The 25,826-nt window shown below is 59.1% G+C and overlaps 1 protein-coding gene across 2 annotated transcripts in view; it reads left to right on the forward strand.

Annotated features, from left to right (window-relative positions):
• The window catches only part of MGLL (monoglyceride lipase), an 89,718-nt gene that overhangs the window by 57,876 nt on the left and 6,016 nt on the right, over nucleotides 1-25,826 (forward strand). For both annotated transcript variants that reach the window (XM_005223161.5, NM_001206681.1), the window contains 3 exon segments: nucleotides 12,007-12,143; nucleotides 13,189-13,299; nucleotides 20,092-20,181. In XM_005223161.5, coding sequence (XP_005223218.1) covers nucleotides 12,007-12,143; nucleotides 13,189-13,299; nucleotides 20,092-20,181 — 338 coding nt within the window.

The raw sequence follows: 25,826 nt of genomic DNA on the forward strand, positions 1-25,826 counted from the left end.
GAGCCCCGCCCGCTCGTGAGATGGAAAAGGAACGTGACCCCAGAGAGGGCTGGCTGAGCCCAGGAGGACCCGGCCCGTCCAGCCATCCTGCTGCTGATGCGAAAGGCAGACCGTCTCGCTGGATGCCGAAAACTGTAGTTATGACACTTTTTGTCATGCTGTTTCCTCTTATTTATGCAGTGGAGAGGAGGATGTTTTCAAATAAACCCTCTAAATATGAAATCCCGAGAATGCATTATTTCTAAAATGCTACACCATTAACCGCCTCTTAGCTGGTTACATTATAAAGCGTGTTGTTGTAACAGCTCAAAAAAAAAAAAAAAAAAAAAAAATCCGAGGCGAGATGTTTCCAGAGCCCATATGCCGAATCCTGGCATCCTTATACCTTTTTTCAAGCTGTTGTCAATTAGGGGAGAGATTAATTTCTGTCTCGATGTCCTCCACGCCATCGAGTCTGCACGTGGATGCTGTGGGAACCCCCTTTCTCCTGCCGTCCAGGGGCGCTCGCGCAGCGGGCGCTGGGGGACGAAAGGGCGTCGCTCCAAGTGTCCGTGATGGAAGCCTGGACCATCCGCAGACAAAAGAGGGCAAAGGGGCCTTGTTGAGGGAACTAACTGTTCCAGGCCAGCAAGCTGCGACCTCGGCCTCTCTGCCGTTTGCACGTTTTCTAGACAGGGTGAGAGACGCAAGCGGAACCTCCCGATCGCACGGTGCTCGCTCCCTGTGCGGCAGGGAGCGGACGCCCGCCAGCGGGGCAGCACCGGGCTCTGTCCGGCCTGTTCCGCTCGCCGTGGTTCCTCTGCCCAGGCCTCTCTCGGTCCTCTGTCCCCGCTGTCTGCTCTGAAATAAGAAGGGCGTTTCTAGCATTTGTGCGGTGTGTCGGCTGTGACAACCGAACTTGGCACCTCTTAGCTTAAGGGTACAATTCTGCTTTTAAATCCTCTTTGGATTTAAAATCCTCCTGTCCTTGCCCTTCAGCATACAAGACTTGTCGCGTGTGGGGTTTCTGCTGTTAGATGTCTCAGGAGCGCAGAAAACAAGCCAGACCTTCTTTTGAAATGAAGGGCTTTGAAAGAAAGTGTTAGTCGCTCGGTCGTGTCTGACTCTTTGCGACCCCCACAGACGGTAGCCCACCAGGCTCCTCTGACCATGGGATTCTCCAGGCAAGAATACTGGCACTGGTGGCCATTTCCTTCTCCAGGGGATCTTTTCCACCCAGGGATTGAACCTGGGTCTCCCGTGTTGGCAGGCAGATTCTTTCCCTGTAAATGCAGGAGACCCAGTTTGATCCCTGGGGAAGCTCCCATGAAAATGGGCTTTGAAACTGTGATGCTGAATTCTGAACAGCACGATCACGCTGCAGCCTGTAGTCGGGAGGGTCGATGGAGAAACTGGCTTCCTCTTTCCCGCAGAGCAATGAGGGGAGACGGGAAGCAGGAGGTGCAGAACGGTCTGGGGGAAACCTGCGGCCCTGGGATGGGAGGTTTTCTGTCACACCTCCTTTGGGTGCGCCTGATGTGGCTTGAGCTTTCACAGAAGACCTCCCAGCAGTCAGGGCTCCCAGCTTGCTCAGCTTCGGCTATCTTACGCACCAATGTTCGGGTCAGGCATGTGTTCCGTGGCTGTCTCCCTACCAAAGGCAGAGAAATGAGTTGCCCTAGAAAAACATTTGATGGCACGTTCTCCAGCCCCAAACAGTAGCTTTCTGTAGGGTTTTTACCTGGAAGCAAAGTACCAAAATGGGAAGAACGTGGGTTTGTGATACCTCCTGAAATAAAGACAGAGCTGTAAACTCCCTGAGCTGATAAGGATGTGATGAAACCCACGTTTCCGTGCTTGGCTGGGGACCATGGAAATTCTCGAGTCGGAGAGCATTGTCAAGTGTATAAATGAGGACTCCCCAAAATAGTCTTATCTTTCAATCGAGAGATCCTGATTTGGCAAGTTTATCCTAACGATTCTGTAAGCATCTGTGAAAAGTTGTTCATCTCAGTGTTATTTAGAATAGCGAAGATTGTCGACGACCTGAGTGCCCCGCCATTGAGAGTAATGTGAGCTCCGACTCGGTCCCCTGATAGGGTATGATGCAGTGTAAATCACAGTTAGAAATTATATGTCAGTGTGGGGGAAATAATTCATGTATTCCATGTGTTAAGTGAAATATCACTTCCCCTCAAAGCCGCAGAGCCTAGCCAAGACTGGACCCAAGCAGGCAAGCGGGACGTGTTTGTCCAATCGCAATGGTCAGCTTCTGCCTCCTTCCTGCAGTGGCCCTGAGAGGACGCTTGTCAGCTGCAGGGCTGTCTTTCTCCCCAGCTCCATCCTAACGCATACGCCCTGGATGGGAGATGAGGTGTTGACTGAGCAAGGAGTTTGGTCACACTCCCCGACTGCCCTGGCCAGGGGACGCTTGTGGCCACTTCCCCCAGGACCTTCTGCCCCTCTGTGAGGCCGCTGGGGGTCCCCGCAAAAGTGTCCTGCCAGCAGAGAACACAGTCGTTGCCAAACGGGTGGCGTTGTCTTGCCTGGGATGACTCGGGCTGGCCAAGAGGAGCCAGGAGGCCATGCCAGCTGAGATAGCGGCACAGACAGGACAGGGGCCCCCGGGGCCTCAGGAGGGGACGCGTGGTCGTGTGGGTCATCAAAGACATCAGTGGTGACAGTGAAGGCGTCCCTCAGAACTCGAGCCCTTTTCTTCCGAGGATGTATGTGTCCTGGAGGGCGTCGCAGGGCAGCCGATCCGTTTCCCTTCGGCCACCACGGCAGTGAGACCAGACCTGCAGTGTTTACTTCTGCTTGGCCAGGGCAGGGCTGGTTTGTTGCTTTTTTATTTAAAACATTCTTTTAAGTAATTAGAAGTCATTTGTTTGGCGGTGCCAAGTCTTGGGTGCAGCACGCAGGACCTGGTCGTTTCCCGACCAGGGATTGAACCCAGGCCTCCCACGCTGGGAACACGGGCTCCCAGCCACTGGGCCACCAGGGAAGCTCCTGTTGCTTTAAAAAAATATTTTTGTCATCTCCACAACTAATATTTGCTGTCCACTTTGTGCATAACCCAGACCTGCGCACTTGACGTGCGTGGTCTTGCTTCATCTTGCCCAGAGTCCGAGGAGGGCACGCCTGCTGTGCGGGGGCCCTGGGGAGTCGAAACGCTGCAGGAGGCCGCAGCCTGTGGGGGCCGGGTTCGGTCCAGGACGCCCTATCCTGAGCTGTCCCTGGGCCCACGCCCGCCTCCACTGACACCTCCCTGGCTTTTCCCAGGTAATCCGCTGTGACCACAGGCAGCTTCTGTAACCGGAGCATGGACGCAGGGCTGTGCTGTTTAAGTCAGATTTTAAATTCAGGCCAGCGGGTCCAGGAGTTTTTTCATTCCACACGGCGTCGCCCCAGAACTTGTTTTCAACACTGCCTGTGGAGCTTTGAGTACTAGGGCGGGTTTTTGCGTAATTTTCACCTTGGGGCGTTTACATCCTTGACGCACGGCTGTGGCCACCACCCGCTCTGTGGTCATCCTGCCCCCACGGCATCAGGGGGCTCAGCTCCCTTGGCAGGGTTCCCGCCACCACCACCTGCCTGGCCCCCGCGGGACTGAGCTCGGTCCTCTGCTGGGAACTGAGCCGCACGGCCCCAGAGGGCCCATCTCTGACCCTTCACGGAGGGCCCACGGTCAGGGCCAGCTGGACGCCCGCCTCCAGCAGATGGCTTCTGCCCAAGGCCTCCCCTGCCTGGGGCGTTGCTCTGACCGCACGGGTCCGGGGGGACACCGAGGCCGGAGTCCAGCCTCTGCCCCTGCCCCCTTCCTGGCATCGTAGCTGAGTTTGAACTTGCAGGAGCGTTGGTTCAGCACCCACCGATGGGGGGCATCCCCCTGCCCTGGGCCCTGCCTCGGCCTCAGTGTGCAGAGCTGGCCCCGGTCCAGGGCAGAGGAGCCATTCCTTTTGTGCGCTCGCTCTGCGGTCATTTCCATTGACTCCCTGTGGTAGAGAAATGCTGACTACCTTCTGCCTTTTCTGAAGGGGGTCCTGACTGGAGCTGGCGTTAGTTGCTGACGTCTCCAAAGCTTTGAGAGACCCCACTTCCGAAACATTAACTGCCCAGCGTCTCCCATCTTAGAGAGAGGAATCTGGGCTTTTCTTTCTTGTAAAGTGACTCAGCTGCCCCAGGCTCAGTTGCAGCTCTTGGGTTCCAGGTCCCTGACCAGGGATGGGACGTGAGCCCCCTGCATTGGGAGTGCGGAGTCTTAGCCACCGGACCCCCAGGGAAGTCCTTGTTCTCGTTTCTAAAGCAGTTCACTTCAGCATGGCTGACCTCCTTTGCTTTTTATTTAATGCTTATTTACTTTTGGCTGTGCTGGGTCCTCACTGCAGTGGCCTCTCGTTGCAGAATATCTGTAGCACACGGGCTTAGTAGTTACGGCTCTGGAGCACAGGCGTAGGAGTTGTGGTGCGTGGGCTTAGCTGGGCTTCCCTGGTAGCCCAGATGGTAAAGAATCTGCCTGCAATGCAGGAGATCTGGGTTCAACCCGTGAGTCAGGAAGACCCCCTGGAGGAGGGCATGGCTACCCACTGTAATGTTCGTACCTGGAGAATCCCATGGGCAGAGGAGCCTGGCGGGCTACAGTCCATGGGGCCACAAAGAATCGGACATGACTGAGTAAACGTGCAGGCACCAAGGAAGCCCCCTCTTTTGCTTTTTAAAAGCACGCATTTGTTACTGTTTCAGTAGAGGTTAGACTTGGGATTGAAGGCGGGAGGAGAAGGGGACGACAGAGGATGAGATGGTTGGATGGCATCACCAATTCAATGGACATGAGTTTGAGTGAGCTCCGGGAGTTGGTGATGGACAGGGAGGCCTGGCGTGACAGGTTCTGCATTTTTCCGTGGATTCCAGAAGCTCCACACAGCTGTCAGGTACCACGTGGGAGCTTCGGTCCTCTTGTGGGAACCCAACAGACCAGCTTACTGTTTTGAAGGAAAAATGGTCTGTTCGAAGTTAAACTTAATTTCAGTTAGAAAATAAACCATGGTTATGCAGAGGATGCTGGTGAGGAGAAATACAGATTAAAGATGCAGAAGGATCTCTGAGGGGAAGATCGTGAACACCGAGACAGCTTGGGGGTTTTCTCGCGGAGACTGTGTGTGGAGAAGAGGCGGCTAGTGTGTGTGGAGGCCCACCGTGTGCCGGGCGTGCTGTGCTGGTACACATGTCCACACCAGCCTCGAGAGGCGGCGACTGACGTCCCCAGTGTTACAGACGCACTAGTGGCCAGTGCCGAGCGAGCACCTGAAAATCTGTGTTTCATTTCCTTGCTTGCTTCTTTTTTAATGCAAACACTTTTTGATTTTAGCTGCCCGGGGTCATAGTTGCCACACGCAGGATCCGAGGTGCAGCATGCGATCTAGTGCCCTGACCGGGGATTGAACCCAGGCCCCCTGCACTGGCTAAACTCGGACACCTTACTTGCCCTTTTCAGTTTGTATTTAATTTCTAGGGCTCGTTCATGTCGCTGCATGTTGCTATTCAATCATTCAGTCGTGTCTGACTCTTTGTGACCCATGGACTGCAGCACACCAGGCCTCCCTGTCCATCACCAACTCCCGGAGCTCACTCAAACTCATGTCCATCGAGTCAGTGATGCCATCCAACCATCTCATCCTCTGTCGTCCCCTTCTCCTCCCGCCTTCAATCTTCCCCAGCATCAGGGTCTTTTCCAATGAGTCGGCTCTTTGCAACAGGTGGCCAAAGTTTTGGAGTTTCAGCTTCAGCATCAGTCCTTCCAATGAATATTCAGGACTGATTTCCTTTAGGATGGACTGGTTCGATCTCGGGGGACTCTTAAGAGTCTTCTCCAGCAGTACAATTCAAAAGCATACATTCCTCGGCACTCAGCTTTCTTTAGGGTCCAACTCTCAGATCCATACATGACCACGGGAAAAACCATAGCCTTGACTAGACGGACCTTTGTTGGCAAAGTGACGTCTCTGCTTTTTAATATGCTGTCCAGGTTGGTCGTAGCTTTTCTTCCAAGGGGCGAGCGTCTCTTGATTTCGTGGCTGCAGTCCGCCAGCAGCACGCAGTTGCTACCTGAGGCTTTCGGTCTTCATCGTCCCCCTGCTGTGGAATGGCCCTTGCTGCAGGGTGCCTGCTCCCCAGCAGTGACTGGGCTTCAGGGAATGGTGTTGCCCCGTCTCCTGCCACCGCCCAGGACCTTCTCCTGGGTGTGTGGCCTCCTGGGGATGGAACCGCTGGCTGCAAAGGATGGAATTTCAAACCTGTGAGATGCAGGCTGTCTTCCAAAGTGGCAGTCCAGCGTCCCCCGGGTGATGTAGACAGGCTGGTGACTCCCTTTAGATTCAGACCCGGGGTTCAGACAGGCGCCCTCCCTGCCCCTCACTGGGCTGGGTTGCGCTGGCGCTCTGCCGAGTGGCTGCCTTCCTCTCTGGGTCCCTGTGGCCGTGACCCCTACGCGAGGCTCCTCCCGTCCAGTCCTGTGGTTCTCAAGGCCAGAGGGGCCACAGTGACCATCTGCCTCGCTGCTGAGCCATATGTCCTGGAAGAGGCCCATGCCTGCCTCCTGCTGGCCTCCTGTGGGCCGGCCAGGAACGCGGGCCTGCAGCCCTGCTGGGCTGGACGAGAGTCCGTCCCCTTCCTGGTCAGACGTTCCGAGGGCCTGGGTCCACGCAGGACATTCCATCTGCGTGGAGCGTCTGGAGGAGCAGAGGTGAGCAGTGGGGAGAGAATTCAGCTTGTGCAGACCCTCCAGTGTGGCGTGTGTTCATCCGTCAGGGTCCTGCTGCGGACCCTGGCCAGAGATATGTGTGGTGCGCCCCCGTGAGGGAGAATGGTGAAGCTGGGAGCCCGTGCGCTGATGTCCAGTGGAGTCAGCGCGTCCCTTGGGCTCGCCCTGCTGGCCTGTGTTCAGTGGCCTGTGTTTTCAACTGCAGGCGCGTCTTGCCCTGATGGTAACAGTAGGGACGTCCGAGGTCGATTTGGGGGAGCAGAGAGGACCCAGAGGCACCGTGCTGGGCCCCGCCACGCAGCAGGAGGCCTCTGGGGCTGCGCGTCCCGGGGTCAGCCCTGCCCGAGGACGGCAGAAGCTGAGATTTGGGGTCTGAACCCAGCGCTCAAGTCCGTGGCCGCCCTCTAACTCATCGGGGGGCGAGCTCCCGCCAGTCTGTCTGTGGGTCAGTTTGCTCAGCCAGAAAATGGGGGAGAATTCACAGGTGAACTGCAGAGTGGTGAGGATCACGTGAAATGAATCCTGGGAACAGGGCTGTGCGGATTACAGCCCGCTGCGTCCACACCGGGTCTTGTCATGACTGGTTTTTTATGCTTCGTCTCTCTCCTTACTCAAGGTGCGTTTCACCAGCTCTTCCGTCTGTAAGAGAAGGAGTCCTGGGTAGAACCGGTTCCCTGAGAAGAGGGGAGTCGGATTCTCGTTTCCTCCGGTCCCAGGGTTAGCGGGACCCCCACCTTTCTGGACGGGTCCTCAGTCTTCAGCACGTGGTGCCACCAGATCACGTGGAGGGAGAAATGTTTTGTATGAGACAGAGACGGGATCGCTGAAACATTCCGCAAAGGCTTACATGCTTATCGGGCACGGAATTCGCTGCTAGTGCGTTTTACGGGACGTGGGCTGGGTTTTGATCAGGTGTGGAATCAGGTTTTGTGGAGTCAAAATCTGATCAGGTTTTGATCAGGAGACGCATAGAGATGACCGCCAGGAGGCAGAGTTTATTGTACTCAAAGATCCCCAGAACCAGGAGCAGGACCACTTGGGGCTGCTGCAGGACCACTCTCGGGACCACTCAGGGAGGCACGGGCTGGGCCGCAGGTAGAGGGAGGCGGTGGGGAGTGGATGGGAGGCTTTGCTGCAGTTGCTTTGAGAAGGAACGGTGGGGTGGGATGAGCCCGGTGAGGATGGGCTGCTTTGGGTACCGTCAATGGGCTGAGGGGTCTGGGGGCCTGGGTGACGGGACAGTGAGTGGCCCGGGGAGGTGGGCTCTGGACTGGTTGGTTTGCGTGTGACAGGCCAGCTCACGAGTCGGTTCTTTCCTGTGTCTGGAGAGTCACTAACCTTGGGAGCAGCAGTCCTTCTAGGGTCAGCTTCAACCAGATGGTAAAGTGTCAAAATACAGAGGATTTAACAGAAACAGAGCACAGCAGCATCAGGGTAAACAGAGCACAACAGGCTGGACCAAGGCCTGCAGTGAGGCTGTCTTAGAGCGTATGAGGGCGAGAACGCTCATCGCAAACAGCCCTGCCGCTCTGTCCGTGTGCTGGGAATGGAAACGCCTTGTCAGATGAACTGGCCATAGTGATGGGTGGCCGTCGTGGAAACAGAGGCTGCAGTCCATTTCAGCAGGCGTAAAGCTGGCTCCCGCCCCCGGCCAGGCCGTCACCAGGAGCCGGAGGAGCCTGCAGACCAGTGAACGGAGATCCTGGGTCTGAGGACGGCCTGGCTCGCGGGCGCGTGCGTGCCCAGCCTCCTGCCGAGGTCCCAGGCGGACTGTGCCATTGGCTCCCAGCGCAGCCCCCCAGCAGAGCCGTGTCCCCCCCAGCTCGCGGAGTCCTCGGTCCATGGGGAAGGGGCGGTGCTGGGGGCGGGGGGGCCCTAATCAGCGCACCTGAGACAGAGACCTGAGGTGTGTGGGGTGCACGGGGAAACTCACGGCTGTGTGGCAGGGACTGCACGTGGGTCTCGGGGCTCCCTCCCGGCCTGAGAACTGGCGGGGTGGGCGCAGGCCACCATGCTTCACCGCGGGGCTGGCCTGTGCGTAGGCCCACCAGCAGGCCAGTGCAGAAAGCCAGAGACAGGCCAGGCTCGCGTGGAAAAGGAGGCTCCCGTGAGTGACATCACCACTCAGCGCAGGGGTGCAGGGCACCTCGTGAGCTGCTGAGACAGTCAAGCCACGCCTGCTGCTCGGAACTTGGTCCAGGCGGTTGGACGGCACTGGGAATGTACTACATGCCCCAAGTCAGCTCAGTCTATGGGGGTCGCTGGTTGGTGGTGTGAGCGACACCTCGGTTTTAAGAAGGAAAGAACCCCCAGGCAAGGGAGCCGTGTCTCACACCATGAACCCCGACAAGCTGCGCTGGATCAGGATGTGTGCGTGGAGACTGAAGCCGCGCCCGGGGACGCCGGCGGTCAGTCGCCCTGCTCTGTGAATGTGCCTGCCGGCCCTGAGCAACACACTCACAGAGGGCTGCTGCGAATCTTATGCTGTGCGTGTGTCACCCCCACCAAGAAATGGAACCAGAAAAGAACTCAGAAAAAAATGCTGAGTTCCTTGACACCCCTGCAGTAGAGAAGGCCATTATAACTGAGAATCAAAATTCAGAAGCCACAAAAGGAAAAGATCGACAATTTTCTCAAAAATCTTCCATAGCTAAACACGACGTTAAGTTGAAGGACAGATGACCAGCTCGTGTACACAGAGCTCTTAGATGTCAAAAAATGAAAAACCTTGATAGAAAAAAAACAAACAGCAAAGACAGGAATTCTCAGTTTACCAGGAAAGAAATACAAGTCCCTCTTAAAACGTGAGAAGACGTTTGACTGGCACGTTCTCCTGTCTTTCGGGTGCGAATCCACAGAGTGACGTGCTTTGTTGGGAGGCCAGTAGATTCAACCCAGCACGCCCCCCGTGGACGACGTCAACCCGCCGAAACGGCATCTGTGGGCACCTTTCAGCCAAGCAGACCTGCTCCTGGCCGTGCACCCCAGAGGCGCGCGTTCATGGAGCTGGAAGAGTCATCCCCAGAGATGAGGTGCAGGCAGTGGTGTGGTGAACAGGGGTCGAATGTCACACACACAGTTTTGGCGAGAGGTGGCTGGAATGACCATGGTTCACCCACACGAGGAGCCCTATGACAGGAAGAGTGTGCCATCTGAAGTAATCTCCAGACTGTGTTAAAATGGAAAAAAACTGGCGTAGAATAGGGTGGATCTGTGCATGCTACCTTTTATGTAAAAGGAAAAAAAGGGGAAATATGGATAGATTGATATATTCTTATTTTTGCAAAAAGAAATGCTTTTGACAGAAGACAAAGAAAATAATAAAATGTTTAGCCGTGGGGAACAAGAGGAAACAGGAGTAGAAATGAGACCTTGCTGAGTGGATCTTTTTTCATTTTTCTAACTGTTGTACCAGGCAAATGTTTACATAATCAGAGAAGAGAATTAAACTGGAAGATGAAATAGAAAAATTTATAGTTGTCAACAACAAGTTTATTTTGAAATTAATCTAATCGGGTATCGATAAGTAACATAGGCAGACAGAGAAAATAATTGTGTTTACAATTCTTTGGACTTTAAACGTAATACTCTGTCCATATCGATACTGAACTACATTCTCAGGTCTGGGGAGTGGGCTAGGGATTATCGTGTAGCGGGTACGTTGGGCGGCTTGGATAGCAAAGTACCACAGACTGAGTGATGTCAAGGGCAGGAATTTACGACCTGAACGTTCTGGAGGCTGGAAATCCAAGACGAAGCTCTTGACCGGGCTGGCTCCTCCCAGGGTCTCTGCCCGGCGTGCAGACGGCTGTCTCCTCCCCGCGTCCCCACTCGTGGTGGGACAGTCCAGCCTGTCCCCCCGCACGTCCATGTCTTACTCTCTTCTTACGAGGACACCAGGCCGAGGGCGTTCTGTCAGTCGCTCAGCCGTGCCCAACTCTGCGACCCCACGGACCACAGCCCACCAGGCTCCTCGGTCCATGGGATTTTCCAGGCAAGGATACTGGAGTGGGCTGCCGTGGGTGGGGGGCAACTTAATCACCTCTTGAAAGACCGTGTCTGCAAACCCAGCTGCCTCCTGCGCGGTGGGTGTGGGGTGTCAGCGTGTGAGTGGGGGGCGGGGGTCCAGCCCACAGCAGGCCCACACGGCCTCAATCTGGGGGTGATGGAGAGGTTCTGCGGGGACGTGGTGATGGTCGCACGGCAGTGGGAGTGTGTGTGGAAATGTGTGATGATGACGGGGACGATGGCACGCTTTACCTCCGTTAGAAGTAAAAACGAGCTTAAGAGGCTCGGCCTGCCGCCGAGAAGGTGACAGGAGGGGTCTCCGGACTGCACGGTCAGAGGTGTCAGAGGCGGGTGGGCTGGGCAGCGGTGCGCGGGCACACGTGGCAGACGGCAGCAGAGAACAGGCTGTGGTCTGGCCTCACGGAGGGTTTCCGAGTCGGAATCTTGGCGGCCTGGCTTCCAGCCACTGCGAGCCCCGCTTTCCGTCCGTGGGGTGGGGGGCTCGGTCACAGCCCCTCCGGGCAGAGGCGGCCGAGGGGCTTCAGGCCGGCGTGCTCGATGTGCATCCCTGTGCTGAGGAGTGCCTTCTCTTCTGCACTTTGCAAATGCTCACATCACACGGTTTCCATGGCAACCGGCATCCCTCAGGGAGGGGAGCGTGGAGGGGCCCTCAGAAAGGACTCGGGGAAAGGACCAGCTTGGATCCAGGAGGAGGGAAACGCCCAGGAGGGAGGCAGCACGGCCTAGTCCCGCTGCTGCCTTGCGGAGACCGTTTCTGGCGCCCCTAGGCTGGTGCACATCTGTCCCCTCCTCGTCCCCGAAGGTGGGAGGGAGGGGACGGGATGCGGCCTTCATCTGGTGACATGCTGGCGCTCGGACGCACGCCCTGAGGTTCGAGGAGCTGGGGCGCCCGGGAGCCCGGGGGGACTCGGACTCCATGTGCCCGTCCTGCTGCCCTCGGGGGAAGTGGCCACCGGGAAGGCCTCCTGGCTGCATGGACAGGCTCTGCAGCATTTACCTCCCGGCTCGTCACCTCCTGCCTGTGTGATCCTGGGCACGTTCCTTAACCTCTCTGTGCTTCCATTTCATAATCTGTAAGATGGGTTTGAGGGCGGTGGAGACGTTCCACACGAGAGAGCGCGCTTGGGAGGGTTGCGGGGGTCCTCCCTGGAGAGTGGTGGTCGTTCGGTGAGGAGACCGCCGGGCTTGGTGGGGGCGCCAGCCTCTGCTGACCAGTTCTGTGCCTGTTTCCCTTCCAGTCGGCCACGGGCAGAGTGAGGGCGAGAGGATGGTGGTGTCCGACTTCCACGTCTTCATCCGGGATGTGCTCCAGCACGTGGACGCCGTGCAGAAGGACTACCCGGGGCTGCCTGTCTTCCTCCTCGGCCACTCCATGGTGCGTAGGCCGCAGAGGGCCCGGGCCAGCGCCCCCGGCGTCCGCCCGGCTGCAGATGGGGGGTCGTCCTCTGCACACGCTGCACGTGGGCTCCCGGGGGTGTTTGCTCAGGAAACAGGGTGGGGTCGGCGTCTGGAGGCGGCCCCAGAGGAGGGCTTCTCCACCCACTCCTCCCCTTCAGGGAGGGGGTCACTCTGCTCCCACTTTTTGGGGTGGGGCCCCTCGGTTCGTGCTTCCTGCTGGTTTCAGAGTCACGCGGTTCCCACTAGGACAGGGGTCCCCAGAAAGCAGTCCTTAAAGGCCATTCCTAATCCCTTTTGCCTTTTAAATACACAAACTCCTCTCAGAATCTTTAAATCATCTGTGAACTTTAAATCATCTGTGGTCTTTAAATCGAGCTGTGATCTTTAAATCGAGTCTCCTCAAACCAGCAGCACGCAGGCCAGGCCTGCCTGCAGGCGCCTAGCCACGTGGGCCGGCAGAGGACTGTGAGCTGCTGTTCTGCACCCTGGGGACCTTCCCTCCCCACCTGCCCGCCCGGCCCTGTCCCTGCCAGTCTCTTCCCGGCCTGGCGCTTGTGAGCGTCTGGATTTCAGCCCCTGGTTCAGATCCGCTCCAGTCAATAGCCGAGGTGGCCGCCCGCCTTCAGCACCCGCTGTGTCCACTCAGTGTTTTTCTTGGAACCTGGATTCCTGGGCCCTTTAACTGAACCAGGAAAAAAAAAGTGTAGCAATCTCTTATTATCCTCTGATTTTTTTTTAAATCTCATATCAAGCCTGATGGACTGGATGAGTTGGGGGTCTGACAGCTTTTGGCTTGAAATGAAATAGAAATGTGTCTCTGTGGCACTTAGAGCCCTCAAGCGGGGACCTTCTTTACATCCCCTGAAACGTTTGCTCTTGGAAAGCCCTGGGGAAACGTGTAACAGGGTGGTCGTGGGCCCAGCTCACCTGGCGCTCGAGGGCGCCTGTTCCAAGGCAGCAGCTCTGGGCCTGGGGGACCCACTCCGGCGCCCCCGCCCAGCACGTGCCCCCTCTTCCCGCAGGGCGGCGCGATCTGCATCCTCACGGCCGCGGAGAGGCCGGGCCACTTCTCGGGCATGGTTCTCATTTCCCCGCTGGTCGTCGCCAATCCAGAGTCGGCGACACTTTTCAAGGTAAGCAGGCCTCCTGCTCCGTGAGCCCCGGCAAGCCTCCCTGACCCTGGGCCCGCGCTCATGCTCGCGTCCGGGGCGGAGGGGCTTCTCCTGCTGTCGTGACGAGGTCTGGACGCAGTGAGCATTGTTGTGGCTGGAACTCGGTCATTTCTCAAGTCAGGTGTGGTTTCTTCCCCCAAACAAACAAATCGGCTTCCCGTCTGGGTGTTTCTCGGTGGACGTTCAGAGGAGGAAAGGCCTCGCCGTTGCCCATGGCTGCGCACGGCTCTGACCCACGTGGCTCCTCGGGGGTGTTTTTCTGGCCGTGACGGTCCTCATGGAGCTCCCAGAGGGTTGTGGCCTGGGCTGGGCTTTCCCCCCTGAGGAAGCGGCGGAGACCACGGCCTGGGAGCAGCCAGATCGTGGATGTGGGATGCTGACCCGATCTGGGCCCAGGTTTCAGAGACTTGAGACCCGGAGAGGATGAGAGACGCGGGGCCCACGCTCTGGTCAGTCTATGCCTGACGCAGGCCGGGCGGGCAGCTGCTACGCCCCAGCCAGTGCTCAGGACTCTCAGAGGAGCAGGAGGGGGCAGTGAGGTGGGGGCCACCCTGCAGGACACGGCGCACCACCCCCTGCCCCTCGGTCAGTGACAGGGCAGAGGGGCACTGCCCCGATGTCCTGGTGGGCCCCTGAGGACCCAGCGCCACAGCTGTGACCCCGACCCTGGGCGTGGGCGTCCAGCGGAGACAGGGTGTCAGCAACTTGAAGCCGGGCTGGACCGAGCTTCAGGAGAAACCAGGGTCTCTCTGAGCACTGAAGCAGAGAGCACCCCTCTACTCAGTTCTCCGAACGGGCCCGCCAGCCAGCTCCTCCGAGTTTTATCCTGTCTGGAAATCAACTCCAGTGGATTTCAGTGCCTGGTGGAGGCAGGACCGCCTGGAAGGATGGGTTCATTCAGACTCCCAGGCAAGGCTCCGGGGGGCTTGGTCTCCTGGCCCCCTCCCCTCCTGGTCATGATCACGTAGTCTGCGGCCGGACCACCTGAGGGTCCTGGTCAGAGAAGAGAGTGAGCTGGACCGGGGTCCTGGGTGGAGCCCCCACGGCGCTCCGCGGGCTCCGTTCGTGATGTGTTTGCACAGCGTGTGCTGGGCTCACGTGTGAATCGTGCCCTCAGCTCCCGCCCTCAACTCACCCCAGGGGCGGGGAGGTCGCTGGCTGCAGTTACGCTCGGGACCCCGGGGCTTGGAAAGGACCCTCGGCTCCCCGGGTCCACCCCCCGCTCCCCAGGGCTGTCCACTCCCCATCAAGGGCATCTCCCCAGAGGGGACGTGCCCCCCACCCCAAAAGAGCCCAGGACCCTGGGGGGTTTCAGATGAAGGGCACAAGGGCAGGGGATGGGGGGCAGCCAGGCCCCGATGGGGAGCCCACCCGGTGCCCCCTCCAGTCTTGGGCAGTCTGGGGGCTCCTGGGCAAGGCCTCTGTTGGGACCTCGCCCAGCCGGTGCTAATAGATGTCCTTGTGGGCAAGGGAATGTGGGTCCTGGTTGTTAACCAGGATTCACGAGAGTCCTTGCGGACCCCAGCCCTGGAGGGCATCCCCTCCCCTCTGTGAAGCCCGTTGCTGCCCCGGGGTTGTGGGGGTCAGGCAGTCCTGACCCACGAGGCCCAGGGACGCCCCCGCCCCTCCGTGAAGCCTGTGAGTGCCCCGGGGAGGGAAGGTCGGGCAGTCCTGACCCGCAGAGTCTGCATCACGTCTGCCGTGCGGGAGCCCGGGGTCACTCTCTGGCCTCACCTCACCTGAGCAGCTTTGGAAGGAAATCTCAGGCTCGTGGGGCTCTAGGCGATGCCAGTGGACACAGGAGCGGTCCTGCAGCAGCTGGGGGCGAGGCAGAGGGCGCAAGCCCAGCTCCCCCTGTCGGCCGCGGCCGGGCGGCGGGCGTGTGCGTCTCCGAGGGTCGTGCGTCAGGTGGGAGCGTGTCGTCTGTTCTTCCTGTGCTGTGCTTCCGGCAGCCTGCCGCTGTGCGTGCGGCTTGCTGTGGGTCAGGTGAGGCCTCCCCGCCCTGCCTTTGGGTTTCCAGTGGTTCGGTCTTCAGGACCCCAGAGACAGGTTCCTAGAGACTCCCCTTCTGGCCGAGGTAGACCATGAGGTAGGGGGCTTCCCTGGGCCCCGAGGCTGTAGGGTGAGGTAGGGGCTTCCCTGGGCCCCAGGGCTGTAGGGTGAGGTAGGGGCTTCCCTGGGCCCCGAGGCTGTAGGTTGCGGCACGCAGAGCTGTGTTCGGGTCTGTGACTCCCATCCCAGAGCGCGGCTCCAGGACAGGTTCACGGCTGCCGGTCCCCCACGGGTTTCCGCAGTGGCTCAAACGGTAAAGGACCCGCCTGCAATGCAGGAGATGCGGCTTCAATCCCTGGGTCGGGAAGTTCCCCTGGACAAGGGCACAGCTGCCTGCTCCGGTATTCTTGCCTGGGAAATCCCCTGGACAGAGGAGCCTGGCGGGCCACAGTCCATGGGGTCGCAGAGTCAGACGCAGCGTAGCGACTGACTTTTTGCTCTGTTTCATTGTCCCGATGGAGACATTTCACAAAGTAGCACGAAGCATCGGGGCCTCGGGGCGCAGACGGGCACATGGAGGGTGGCAGCCCCCCGCCCCCCATGTGAGAGTGCCAGCCCCTGCCCCCAGCCCCAGCACAGCTGGTTCTCGCCCCACTTCCAGCCGGCTAGGATATGTGCAGCCTGGGGACGAGATGGGGAGAACACTGTCTGCACTCAGATCCTGGTGGAAGCAGGAGTTTATAGACACAGCAAGCCTGGATCCCAGGACAAGTGTCAGGGTCAGTGGGACGCTTCCTGGAGATGCCGCAGAGCAGCTGCCAGGGGACATGGGGACCCCCCACGCCCGAATTGGTGCCGTACCCCGACCTCCCCGGGACGGCACGCGGGCGGGGCTGCAGGGTGACCCGTCCTTTGTCCAGGAAAACCCGGCCTCGCCCTGGATGTTCTCCCTGAGTGAGGGCTGGAGTGATCCGCCAGGTGACCCTGTCTGCCTTTGGCTGGAGACTGCCCCTGGGGTCCCGGGTGGAGATGTGGGAGTGGCCCCGTGCTCCCAGACGCCCCCTCCTGAGGCGCCAGGGGCCGTGCGTGTGTGCCAGACACGCCCGGTTGACTTCCCCTCCATCATTGCCCTGTGTGTGGTTCACGGACGGGAAATGAGGCTACAGTCTCGCTCAAGGTCAGCGCGCACCCTGGCTCGGCCAGTGGGCATGGCGGGATGTCCTTTCCCCCCAGATCCACCAGGGATCAGCTTCCCATCTGGGTGTTGCTCTTCTGCTTGTAGTCCCCGGAGTCCGGAAGGCCCTGGAGCCGGGGGGCTGGAGGGGACACGGGAGGGGTCCCGGGAAGGGCTGGTCATCAAGCTCAGATACAGTTAGACCGGGAGTCGGGGTGTGGCTGGGTCGTGACCTGGCCCCTGAAAGCGGCCGCCGCGTGCACCGGGGGCCTTGGTCCCACCCTGAGGCACGCAGGCTTCCTGTTGTCCACCTGGGGGTGCGCTCACCCAGGTGGCCAAAGTATTGGAGCTTCAGCTTCAGCATCAGTCCTTCCAATGAATATTCAGGGTTGATTTCCTTTAGGTTTGATCTCCTTGCAGTCCAAGGGACTCTCAAGAGTCTTCTCCAACACCATGGTTCAAAAGCATCAATTCTTCAGTGCTCAGCTTTCTTTATAGTCCAACTCTCACATCCATACGTGACCACTGGAAAAACCATAGCCTTGACTAGACAGACCTTTTTGGCAAAGTGATGTCTCTGATTTCTAATATGCTGTCCAGCTTGGTCATAATTTTCCTTCCAAACAGAAACTGGGGACCACAGACTCTCTGGGTTCCGCCGGAGGTCAGATGCAAGCCTGTCCCGCTCTGAGTCTCTGCTGCCTCCTCCTCCGGGGCTGGGGTCTCAGCTCCCAGGCCGTCCTCGGCCCGCGAGCACTGAGGTGCCCTGGGGGGCCCTGCGGCTGCACGGACCTGCCTTAGCCCGCTGGCCTCACGATGAGGGTGGCGGTCTCCTCCCAGGGCCGTGGCCAGGTCACTCCTTCCTGAGCGGGATCTGGGCTCTCTCCACGCACCCGCAGGATCCTCCAAAAATTTTGGAAGAAGTGTTCCAGTTGACAGGAAGAACCATTGTGTCATGGATGCCAGCTTCTCTGTGGGTGAGCCACTGTCCCACCCCTCCTCCTGGTGGCTGTGGGCTCTCTCGGTGGACGGTGCTGGGGCAGAGGAGGCGGCAGGCAGCAGGGACCTGGACAAATCAGTCCTCCCCGCCTGGGGTCTGCGGTGCTCTCCAGCCCCCCACCTGCCTACTCGCCTTGGACCTCGGGGCCCCTCCTCAACCCCGGCTGCCTTGATCACCAGTCAGCCACTCTCTGCTTCTTCCTAATGGAAAGGCTAAAGAAACCAGCCCACCCTTCAAGAGCGTGTGTGGGGCGGCGGTTCCGAGCTTCTCCCCCACCCTGAGACAGCGTTTCCCCATCTCTGCTTTTGTGGGGAGCAGGCAGAGAGGCACCCAGGTGTTTTTTTTTTTTAGCTGTGACCTTACTGCCATCAGAGATTCGTCTCTGCCCGATTGAGTCTTGTTAGAAACATGACTGGAACATACTTCGCTGGTTTGGAAGAGCTCAGGGTCTGGGTGGCGCCCCCCCCTCCCCCTGGGCTCCTTGGAAAGGGCACTGTGCAGGTCAGGTGTGGCCCTGTTCCTGGCCCTGCCCGTGGGGGTCGGGGACACTGCCCCTCGTGGAGCCGTGCTGCTGACTGTCAGGAAGGGAGGGGCCCGATGGGGGGCGCCCTGCCTGGTGCAGCAGCCAGGTGGGAGGAACAGGGCTTTGGGGGGAGACCTCGGGGCCCTTGGGGAGACCGGGAGCTCTGTGCAGCAGAGTCCTTGCCAGGACTCGGCGGGTGTCCCGGGAGAGAAAGTGAAGGGGCAGCTGAATAAAAAGACTGTGCTGGACGAGGCAGACAGACATGCCGGGGCGGGGGGAGGCGTCCTGGTCCCATCACACGCGGCTCCTGGGGGTCCAGCTGTGACGGGGACACGCTCAGAGTCAGCCCACAGCCCCTGCGTCCCCGGGGAGCCGAGGCGGGTCGTTAACAGCAGCAGGAAGCTTCGGAGCCGCTCAGCAGACTCTGGGCCCCACCTTACATTTCCCCCATGACTCCCTCAGGCCACTGTCATTGGAGGTGCGCGCCCCGAAAGCCCACCCCCGTGGGGCGGGGCCAGTGAGGGCGGGGTGCCGGGGTGTCCCGTCTCTGCGCCTGGAGCACTTGACCTCCGTGTTTCCGCCTCGCTCACACTCTGGCCTTTGGAGGCACAGATCTCAGCTCCTGGGGTCAGGCTCGCAGAGGAGCCCCCGATCCAGGAGCCCACAGACCGTCCTGTCTGCTCAGAAGCAGCCAGCCCCTTCCCTCTTGGAATTCGAGCCCTCCCGGCGTGTACTCATCCCTGGGGCTGGCCCACCCCCACCCTGACCCCTGACCCTGCTGGATGGGTCCTATCCAGCCCATGATGCTTCAACGGGTGCGGGAGACTCAAGGCCTGATGTGGGTTGGATCCAGGTTGGATCCTGGGTGTTTGGGGCTGGGTGGGCAAACGCCCGGCACATGGAGGCCGCCAGTCCACACGTGAGGATGGACCCGAGCGTGGGGTTGTGGTGAGGTCAGAGGTCGCCCCTGTGGGTCCCCAGCCGTTTGGGACCCAGCTGTGCGCAAGGTCATGAGGCTCCTGATGGCCAAAGAGGAGCGGTTTTGGGGGGCGGAGGTGCTGGGGGGACAGCAGGCGAGCGCAGGCCTCTCGGTCACTGGGAACGAGGGCGGCCGCACCCCAGGCCTCTGTCCACCCCGTCCAGCCGGCCGCGGGCAGTGGTGCTGAGCCTGTGTCCTCGTCTCTTAAATGATGGTCAGCCCTTCCCTCAGGGCGTTCGTGTCAAGATCCCAAGACGGGAGTCCCTGGGACCATGCCGATACCCCGCGGTCACTGGGTGCCAAGGGGCAGACCCCCCGTTGGCCCTGTGACGGCCGCACGGACCCGGCACTCACCACCCCCCACTTTCCGAGCGAGTTTAATCTTAGCATTTCACAGCTCGCCTTGGAAATAGCATCTCTCCTCCCTGGGTGTCTGCAGAAACGGAAACGGCCCGCCCCACCAGCAGACGCGTGAGAGCTGGTTGACGCGTCTCCTCGATAAACACCAGCTCTGGGGGGTTGGGGGTGGGGGCGGCCTGGACCTCAGTCCGGATCACGTTGGAGCAGCGTGTATTAAGCGCCTACTGCGAGGTGGCGCCTTGGCACACAGCAACCCCGTGGGCAGCTGAGAGACAGGCCGGCAGCGTGCAGCCCCTGTGCACGTGAACGCCGGGAGCCAGGCCCGTGCCCCTGCCCGGCCTGGCGGCAGTTTCTGCCCCAAGACAGTCAGCGGTGCCTTCTGATCAGGGCGCGTCCTGCCTCAGCTCGGGTGCCTGGGTGCTTCTCCTCCCACAGAGAATTCGAGATCACTGCCCGGAGTGGTCCGGGGAGGCGGCCGCACACGTCAGGAGCAGCAAGGGAGCAGATGGCCGCTGCCATCCCCGCCCGGCCGCCCCCAACCAACCCGAAAACCAGGCCTGGGAGGCCGTCTGCGCGGGCGAGCAGGGGTCCTTGGCTGCCCGGCCGGGATCAGGCCCGGCTGACGCCCCGTCCGGGTGTCCCTCTCCTGAGTGGCCTGGAGGCAGCCCGAGGGGTGGCCGGGCCGGGGTCCCACGGTGCTAACTGTAGCTTCCCCTCGTGTCCAGGTCTTCGCTGCGAAAGTTCTGAACCTCGTCCTGCCAAACATGTCCCTGGGCCGGATCGACTCCAGTGTGCTCTCGAGGAATAAGACGGAGGTGAGTCTTTCTGAGGAGCTGGGGACAACTGGGGCTGGTCGGGGGAGCCGGCCACAGCCCAGGCCTGGGGGGAGTCCGGGCGTTGGCCTCGCCGCGGCTGTCTGCCGCCATTCCCCCGAGGCTCTGCCTCAGGTGGCAGCACGTGGAGCCATGTGAGGGCCGTCTGGCTTCAGGGTCTGGAGGGAGGGGTGGGCAGTGGTTCTCTGAGCTGTGCCCACGTGTGCAGAGCACCTGACCAGGTGGAGCTGTGTGTGTGCGCCAGCCAGGTCTCATGAGCTTGTGAGGAACAGCAACCCAGTTTAGAATGACTTCAGCAGAGAGAGGGGTTTGTTGGTGAAGGTAGTGGAAGGCTTCAGGCACAGCTGGATCCAGGGACTCGGAGTCTTAGTCAGCACCATGTCTCTTAGCCCCTACCTCGTGTGTCCCCTGGTGTGGCCTTATTCCCAGCCAGACTTCCCCGAGTGGAGGCGAAGCTGGCCACCAGCAGCTTTACATGAGCAGCCAGTGGAGGCAGCACAGCCCCTTCCAACAGCAGCTCTGAACCGTGTACCTCAGACTGGGACTCGAACCCAGCCAAAACCCTGCTGGGGACTTAATCACGTGACTGGGACGCGAACCCAGCCAAAAGCCATAGTACCTGGTTTCAGGACCTCGTGAAGCTCAGGTTCTTGATGTCTCATCACAGAAAGAATTCAGGGGGAGACACAGTGATAGGTAAGAAGTGGATCTATCCAGATAAGAGAGAAGCAGCCTCCACAGGCAGAGTGTGGGCCATCGCAGAGGGCGAGTGCGGCCTCGAAATGTGGCCTGGTTAGATTTTATAGGCTGGGTCGTTTCATATGCTCATGAGTGGGAGAGCTGTTCCAGCTATTTTGGGGAAGGGGTGGCGATGTCAACCCCTCCTTGGTCTTTCACCAGGCTGCCCTGGTGCCTCAGAAAGTAAAGCATCTGCCTCCAGTGCGGGAGACCCGGGTTCGATCCCCAGGTCGGGACGATCCCCTGGAGGAGGAAATGGCACCCCACTCCAGTATTCTTGCCTGGAGAATCCCATGGACGGAGAAGCCTGGTAGGCTATAGTCCATGGGGTCACAAAGAGTCAGAAACGACTGAGCGACTTCACTCCACTTTGGTCTTTTACCAGTGGAGCTGTCGTGGCGCCTCTGGGTGTCATTTCCCTTATGGGTTGAGGATTGAGGTCTAGTCTTGTGTGCATCTTGCTCCCATTTGATTCTCATCAGTTTGTGTTGTGGCCTTGGGCTACGTCACTCTTTCAGAAGCTGTGCCCTATCCCAGGGCTGGTTCTTACCCCTGCACAGTTGGTTATTTGTCCTGGAGAGGGGGCGGCGTCACCCTGCCCAAGCTCGCGGCCTGAGAACGGAGGAGGACAGCTCTGCTGTGGGCCGGGGCGGGCAGCGTGCGGCCAGGCTGGAGGGTGCACCGAGGGTGCCGGTCAGGCTGGCGCCTGTGGCCACGGGTCAGGCCGGCGCCCTTGTCCACGGGTCCCTGTGGAGGCCAGGGTGGTCCGTGAAGGTGCTGGTCAGGGCACCATGCCCCCACCCCTCTGGTGAAGGGCCAGTGCCTCGTCCCCAGCCTGTGAGGATGGGCCCTCGAGCTCCGGGCCAGGTGGCTGTCTCATCCTCACCCACCCACGGCGGCCCATGTCCCAGGGGCAGACAGACGCTCTCCAGGTGCCAGAGCCTGCCCGAGGTCGCCTGCCTGAGAGCTCTGTCTCGGGGGCAGGACCGCACAGGCTCACGGCTGGTGAACAGGCGGCGCCCTGGACAACGGGAGCATAACGCCGAGTCGTCTCCTGCCTCAGTTTCCCGTCTTTCGTCAGGACGCTGAGCCAGGAAGTCGTGGCTGCCGGTCGGCCCTGGCTTCCTTGGGGTCTGGCATCATGATGGAATGTGGCCTCCTGGCCCTCTGAGCCACTCAGCTGGATGGGAGTCATCCCAGACGTGCAGGCAGGGATGTTCAGGCCACGGTTCCAGCTCCCCGGCCTTGAGGCACTGTTGCTGAGTCAGGCTTGTGCAGGTCTCCAGAGGGAGCCAGTCCACCCAGTCATCCACACCCCATTTGAATTAGAATTTAATTTTTAAAAGCAGTCCCTCCCAAACCCCCATCTTGGAGCCACATTTGACCCACCAGAGTCGAGAATATTTGAGTAAAGAAAGAAGACGTTCATTCCAAGAGGCAGACCTGTGTGGTGAGCAGCACAGCATTAGAGCGTCCCGACAGGAGCGGGGCCGATGTTAACCCATTTCACAGATGAGGACACTGAGGCTCGGGGGATAAACCTTGCCCGAGGTTGCAAGCCGGTCGGGGCAGAGCTGCGACACTCTGATTCCACAGTCTATGCTTGGCGCGCCCTTCCAGCTGGGGTTTACGAGCACAGAGCTCCTGACTTGTACTTCCTGGTCCACGTGGCGCGCGTGGCGGGCGGGGGTGCTGGGCCCAGCGCTCCACGTGCAGGGTCACTGCGAGCCGAGGCCTGTGGGCCTCCTTGTGCTGCCACAGCCAAAGGATGACTGTTTCAAATGTGCAGTTTCCCGTGAAACCACCAATTTCTGCAGCAGCCTCTTCACACTGTTCAGGGCTTCTCAAGGCAAGAACGCCAAGAGGGCTTGCCATTCCCTTCTCCAATAGACACTTGGTCAGAACTCTCCACCATGACCCTTCCGTCTTGGGTGGCCCCACACGGCATGGCTCGTAGTTTCACTGAGTTGAACAAGGCTGTGGTCCATGTGATCAATTTGGTTAGTTTTCTGTGACCGTGGTTTTCATTCTCTCTGCCCTCTGATGGAGACACGTAAGAGGCTTGTGCAGGCTTCCCGATGGGAGGGACTGGCTGTGGGGGAATCTGGCTCTTGCTCTGATGGGTGGGCCCTTGCTCAGTAAATCTTTAATCCAGCCGTCTGCTGACTGGTGGGGCTGCACTCCCAGTCCTGGAGTCCACAGGCCCTGATCTCCTCCAGGAGGACTTCTGTGAACACACCACTCCTCCAGGACTGCTGCTGCCAGTGACCCTGATGCCGACCCCGCGGCAGGCCACTGCCAACCCACGCCTCTGCCAGAGACCCCACAGGCAAGTCTGGCTCCGTCTCTTCTGGGAATCACTGCTTCTTCTTCCTGGGTTCTGGCACGCACAGAGAGAACTCCAGAAAAACATCCACTTTTGCTTCATTGACTATCCTAAAGCCTTGGACTGTGTCAATCACAGTTAACTGTGGATAATTCTTCAAGAGATGGGAATACCAGACCACCTTACCCGCCTCCCTAGAAACATGTGTGCAGGTCAAGAAGCAACAGTTAGAACTGGACATGGAAGAACGAACTGGTTCAAAATTGAGAAAGGAGTGCATCAAGGCTGGATAGTATCACCCTGATTATTTAACTTCTGTGCAGAGTACATCATGTGAAATGCCGGGCTGGATGAAGCACAAGCTGGAATTACTGGGAGAAATACCAATAACCTCAGATATGCAGATGACACCACCCTTTTGGCAGAAAGTGAAGAAGAACTAAAGAGCCTCTTGATGAAAGTGAAAGAGGAATGAAAAAGCTGGCATAAAACTAAACATTCAAAAAATGAAGATCACGGCATCCGGTTCCATCACTTCATGGCAAATAGATGGGGAAACAATGGAAACAGTGAGAGACTTTATTTTTGGGCTCCAAAATCACTGCAAAATCACTCCCAAATCATCACAAGCCATGAAATTAAAAGACACTTGCTCCTTGGAAGAAAAGCTATGACCAACCTAGACAGCATATTAAAAAGCAGAGACATTGCTTTACCAACCAAGGTGTGTATAGTCAAAGGTGTGGTTTTTAGTAGCCATGTATGAATGTCAGAGTTGGACTATAAAGAAAGCTGAGTGCCGAAGAATTGATGCTTTTGAACTGTGGTGCTGGAGAAGACTCTTGAGAGTCCCTTGGACTGCAAGGAGATCAAACCTAAAGGAAATCAACCCTGAATATTCTTTGGAAGGACTGATGCTGAAGCTGAAGCTCCAATACTTGGGCCACCTGATGCAGAGCCAACTCATTGGAAAAGACCCCGATGCTGGCAAAGATCGAAGGTGGGAGGAGAAGGGGATGACGGAGGATGAGCTGGTTGGATGGCATCACTGACTCTATGGACATGAGTTTGAGCAAACTCTGGGAGTTGGTGATGGACAGGCAGGCCTGGCGTGCTGCAGTCATGGGGCTGCAAAGAGTCGGACACGACTGATTGACCGAACAGCAGCAACTGCAGCAGCTGTGCTGGGCAGCACGGGCTGGCGGGGGGGTGGGGGACCATGGCCCTTTGAGAGCTTAGAGTGGAAACATCCAGTTATCTCACCACCTGCAAGTAGCCGGGCCAAAGAGGAGAAAAAGATCACGAGGTGACTCCAAACACTCTTAGTTTGAAAGGAGCAGATTTCAGAGCTTCTGTCTCCTTTGTGAAATCACGAACATGTCCCCGAAGGCCTTACACCAAACGGAAGCATCTGGGTGAATGCCTCGCGGGCGGGCTTCCCTTCGCGGCCCCTCGCCGCGGCCCCGTCCACGGTCACACAGCGTCATGTGTCCACGGTGGGGCTCTCCAGAAACACTGCTCAGTCTCCCTGCCGGGCAGACGTGGAGCCTGGGCTCCGGTTGGATTAAGTAGGGAGCAGAGAGGATGAGCTCCTGCCAGCGGGTGCTGGGAGCTGCCCTTTCCACATTCTGCTGAGCTTTAAAAATAGCAGCGCCGAGGGGCGGGGGAGGGGAAACGGGCGGGGCAGACGCCTCGAGGACCAGAGTCGGCTCCTGAGGCTCGCCCTCTGTGGTAGTCTCCCCTGCAGCCCGGCAGCCCTGAGGCCCGAGGCCCAGCCCTGAGGCCCGAGGCCCGGCACTGATGGCCCGTCGGGCTTGCTGGAGCGGGACTCAGGGAGCGGCTGCAGGCTGGCGCGGACGCGGGCTCCCTGGCAGGCTCCCATCTCTGGGGTTCGCTGTGGCAGCCAGGACGGGCGGCGTGAGGCCCCCACTTGACAGCTTGGGACCCGCAGACGCACACAGGCCCTGGCGCGGGAGGAAAGGCAGGGACCCCCGTGTGGTCACAGCACCGCCCATTGTGCTGGGTCTTGCCCTGCTTCTTGCCACAGCTCCAGAACGTCCGTCTCACGAAACGTCGGCCCAGAGAGGCCAAGTCCCTTCCCCAGGGACTCGCAGCCGTTCGTAAGGGTTTGAACCTATGTCGGGCTTTGTGGTGGAGAATCCAGCTGCCAGTACAGCAGACGCAGGTTCAATCCCTGGGTCAGGAAGGTCCCCGGTGGAGGAGAGGCAACCCAACCCCGCTAATCTTGCCTGGGAAACCCCACGGACAGAGGGGCCTGGCGGGCTACAGTCCTGGGGTCACAAAGTTGGACAGGACTGGAGCAACTAAACCACTCTCACCCCCAAGCTCCTGACACTACAGTCCTGGAGACAGAGCAGCCGCCCCTCAGCCTCTTCTGCGTCTGTCCTCGGATTTTGAGCCCCACCGACATTCTGAACGTTTCACCCTCGACCATGGCTTCCTCAGAATGCCGTGAGGCCCTCCCACTCAGAAAAGCCAAGGATGTTCCACACAGTTGTCCGGCCGAGGCCGCCAGCACGGGATGCAAGGAGGAGGAGCCGTG

The sequence above is a fragment of the Bos taurus genome, chromosome 22 (genome assembly GCF_002263795.3).
Source record: "Bos taurus isolate L1 Dominette 01449 registration number 42190680 breed Hereford chromosome 22, ARS-UCD2.0, whole genome shotgun sequence".
Lineage (NCBI taxonomy): Eukaryota > Metazoa > Chordata > Mammalia > Artiodactyla > Bovidae > Bos > Bos taurus.